The sequence below is a fragment of the Canis aureus genome, chromosome 21 (assembly GCF_053574225.1).
Source record: "Canis aureus isolate CA01 chromosome 21, VMU_Caureus_v.1.0, whole genome shotgun sequence".
NCBI lineage: Eukaryota > Metazoa > Chordata > Mammalia > Carnivora > Canidae > Canis > Canis aureus.
The window spans coordinates 17,843,702-17,848,074 of record NC_135631.1 but is presented as its reverse complement, the minus strand read 5'-3'; the positions used below and the strand labels follow the sequence as shown (position 1 = coordinate 17,848,074).

At 41.0% G+C, this 4,373-nt stretch overlaps 1 protein-coding gene across 1 annotated transcript; it reads left to right on the top strand.

Annotated features, from left to right (window-relative positions):
- The first annotated feature begins 2,116 nt into the window (after positions 1 to 2,116).
- LOC144293390 (olfactory receptor 9I1-like) lies at positions 2,117 to 3,061 on the top strand. Its single transcript, XM_077864478.1, has one exon. The coding sequence runs from the start codon at positions 2,117 to 2,119 to the stop codon at positions 3,059 to 3,061; it is 945 nt and encodes a 314-aa protein (XP_077720604.1).
- Positions 3,062 to 4,373: the final 1,312 nt, after the last annotated feature.

Below are 4,373 nucleotides of genomic sequence, written 5' to 3'. Positions count from 1 at the left end.
ATCACTGTATTTTTTAAAGGCACACATATTTTTAAATCAACATGAAAGGATAAACACGGGAGGATATATATTTTGCATACACTAGATTGGTTACCTATGAGAAGCAAGGGAAGGATTGGGTATGGAGAGAGAAGGAAGGAAAATTAATAAAGTAAAAAAGAGCCTTGCCTTGATCAGTAATGATGACTTATCTGGAACTGGCAAGTATGATGAACTCAATTTCAGACCTAAGATCCATAAGTAACAAATCACTTAAAATAGTGCCTACATATTTTATTTACTCAGTAATTTTTAGCTAAAGAGTATGTATGTTCTAGCATAGGTATTAGGAAAGTCCTTTCAAAAGCCTCATTTAACCCATATACCTAGACTACAAATCATGGTTTGTGAGAGACAAAAGAATTTTAATGATCATACAACCTAGCCCTACCATTTTGTCGAACAGAAAATAAAGCCCAAGGAGGGGAAGTGAATTTTAAAGGAGACTCAGCTACTTGGTGTCTGCCCTAGAGGTGACAACCATGGAACTTGACTCATCCCCAGTCCTAGCTGCTGGAGTCAGGTTGGGGAAACAACTTCCAGAAACCATGTTTTATATGATACATTAGTGTTTCTCCTTTATTAGTGACCTCTTATTTGAGCTGGAGGAAGCTCCCAAGATTCAAATGGTAAAGATTAAAGGTTCCTGGCTGGCTCAGTCAGAAGAGCATGAGACTCTTGATCTCAAGGTCATGAGTTCAAGCCCCACACTGGGTGTAGAGATTACTTAAAATAAAAATAAATAAGTAAACTTTAAAGACATAATAAGTAAAATGGTAAAAATTAAAGTGGAAAGATTTTAGCTATTTTTCATTATTATTACTGAGCTATAACTGATTTATAATATTATGTAAGTTTAAGCTTACAATGTCAGTTTGAAACATTTATACATTGCAATATATATATAGTGTTAACTAGCACCTCTATCACCTCCCAGAGTTATTGAGTCCTCTTTGTGGTGAGGATAATTAAGAACTAGTCTTTTAGCAACAACAGTGTTGTTGACTATGATACAATATTTATAATACAATATTGTTGACTATAATCACTATGCTGCCCATTTGATCTCCAGAACTCTTATCTGCCAGTTACAAGTTTTTACTCTTAAACTGCATCTTTTTAATGCCATCTAAAAGGCTTTTGACCACATACTAATTATATAATTTTATTTTTTTAATAATAAATTTATTTTTTATTGGTGTTCAATTTGCCAACATACAGAATAACACCCAGTGCTCATCCCGTCAAGTGCCCCCACTCAGTGCCCGCCAACCAGTCACCCCCATCCCTCACCCTCCTCCCCTTCCACCACCCCTAGTTCGTTTCCCAGAGTTAGGAGTCTTCCACGTTCTGTCTCCCTTTCTGATATTTCCTACCCATTTCTTCTCCCTTCCCCTCTATTCCCTTTCACTATTATTTATATTCCCCAAATGAATGAGACCATATAATGTTTGTCCTTCTCCGATAATTTTAAAAACCACATCAGTGGGTAATATGAGGGACCTGTCAACATAAAGAGCAGATTCATCATCTTCCAACTTCTGAAAGCCTTTCATGAGAGGAAGAATTAAATTTGCTGTGAGGGTCTGGAAGGAGTAGAACTGAAACCCATGTGTGGAAGATAAAGAGAGAGAGAGAGATTACAGATCCAAAACAAGAATTAGCAGCTAGAACTGTCCACAGATGGAGGCTGATACGCTATCCAGATCATCAGGCAGACGGTATGCAGTAGAGGACACTTCAGCATCCCATGGGGACTAGAACACATGCTGATCAGTTTCTTTCCAAATCTGAGTCTGTATACCTCTCGTCTTCACAGAAATTTCCAAATACAAACCAGAATTAATTGGAATCAGAAACACCAGCTCAGGGCTCGGTTCCGAAAAATGTGGAAGAACATTGATGCCCAAGGAGAATCAGCCAGGTACAGAATTTCTCAAAAGCAAGCTCTATAAATTGGCCCAGGAATATAAAGCTAATTTCCACCATAGGGAGAAAGAATCTGTCCTTCACTTCTGGGATTTTGTTGTTCCTGTTGTTACTTCTCATCTTCAGATCAATTGTACAAATTGAATTCATGGCCAAGAATAATCTCACCACAGTAGCAGAGTTCATTCTCATGGGCTTTACGGACTACCACATGTGGGAGATTACCCTCTTCCTGATGTTTCTCATTTTCTATATTGTCACCCTTCTGGGGAACGTGGGAATGATCATTCTGATCCAAGTGGATGTCCAACTCCACACCCCCATGTACTTCTTCCTGAGCCATCTCGCCCTGCTGGATGCCTGCTATGCCTCAGTGATCACCCCTCAGATCCTGGGCACACTGGCCACAGGCAAGACAGTCATCTCCTTTGGCCAGTGTGCTACACAGTTCTTTTTCTTCACCATCTGTGCAGGCACAGAGTGTTTCCTGCTGTCAGTGATGGCCTATGACCGCTGTGTCGCTATTAGCAACCCACTGCTCTACACTGTGGTCATGAATCCCAGAATCTGCTGGGGTTTGGTGGTTGGAGCTTACGTCTGTGGGGTGTCAGGAGCCATCTTGCGTACCACATGCACCTTCACCCTCTCCTTCTGTGACTACAATCAAATCAACTTCTTCTTCTGTGATGTCCCACCCCTGTTGAAGCTAGCCTGCAGTGACACAACAAGCACGGAGATTGTCATTGTCTTCTTTGGCAACTTTGTGATCTTGGCCAATGCCTTGGTCATTCTGATATCCTATCTGCTCATCATCAAGGCCATTCTGAAGGTGAAGTCTCCAGGTGGCAAGGTCAAGACTTTCTCCACATGTGCCTCCCACCTCACTGCTGTGGCCCTTTTCTTTGGGACTCTCATCTTCATGTATCTGCGGAGTAGCTCCAACACGTCCCTGGAGGAAGACAAGGTCGTGTCTGTCTTCTACACTGTGTTCATTCCCATGCTAAACCCTCTGATCTATAGCCTAAGAAACAAAGATGTGAAAGCAGCCTTCAGAAAGGTCACTGGTAGATTCCAGGTGTCCCAGAGTGTGTAGATATGAGTGACAGGACCTCTCCTCTTGGTCCATTTTCTTCCCATATCAATAGATCCTAATAGGTCCCAACATTATATGCAAATTAGATCCACAAATAGAGAGAAGGTAGATTGGTATCAGCAGGCACACAAGAAAAACTGCAAATATGGTAAAATTCATTTCCAGCAGTCCCATGATGCTTTTTTCTCCTCTCCTTCTCCCACCTCCAGTCCATTCCTTACCACACAACAATCTTATGATACTCTTTGATATCGTAACTTACAGAATTTCAGAGGCCCCGGGGGTCTTGAGTTTATCTCATCCCACCCTGCATCTTTGAAGCCATGCTTAGGCTTCCATTTTTCCTTCTCATTTTTTGCTTCCATTAATATTTGTATTTTTCTGTGTCAAAGATTCCATGTAGGGATTCTAGTGATCAATGCTGAAGAGTCTTTTTTTTCTTTTAATACACGAATAACTGATAACCTCAGTAAGCAAGGAGTGCTGTATAAGACAAAACCAAGTCTCCAAATGGCCAAGGGAAGGGAGTGTTTGAGAACAGGCCTTCCTCTTCACCATTCTAGTCTTGAGACACCCTCTAGGGCAGCTTTCCTTCTTACTCATGCCACAACGATGAAATTTGCAAACTGCCTTACCACTTGATGGCTCCCTGGCTCTGTTATTCCTTCTCATACCTCCAAGATGAACTAAGCCACCTTACCTCTGGCTCCTCAGCTGAAAACTCCCTGGTTCCTGATGGACAAAATGCATTGCATTTTTCCCTTGTCACATTGCCTGCTTTGTGAACAATCCCTAACTATCAAGTATCCCATTCCCAGGAACAGCAAAGTCAGAAAACAAAGACCTCCCAGCAGAAAGTCTGAGGAGAGGAGAAAGTAACTAACTCCTGCATGACACAGCAAACACTTCAGGGCAGAGTCTTCTTTGCTCATTGCAGAACACACTCCAAGTTCAGATCTGGAACAGATAAGCTCTTGAGAATTGCTTTTGAACAGATTTTTATGGCACATGCCTGGACTCATTTGAGCCTCATGCAAACTCTGTAAGGCAAATAAGGAAGACAGGGTTGAATAGAAGATTTCCATTTTGCAGTTAAGAAAATGCTTTTTCATAATCCTTTTGCTCAGAGTACCTTTGTTCAGAGCAGGCAGTGGTAGGGCATGGCTTTCAGACTCAAGTTTATATCCAAATATTAATTCTACCACTAATTTCCTGTGAAATCTATGGTAAATGGCTTCATTCCTCAGATTCTAATTTTTGTCAGGTCTAAAATAAATACAACAACTCCTAATTCAAGAGCATATTATAAAAA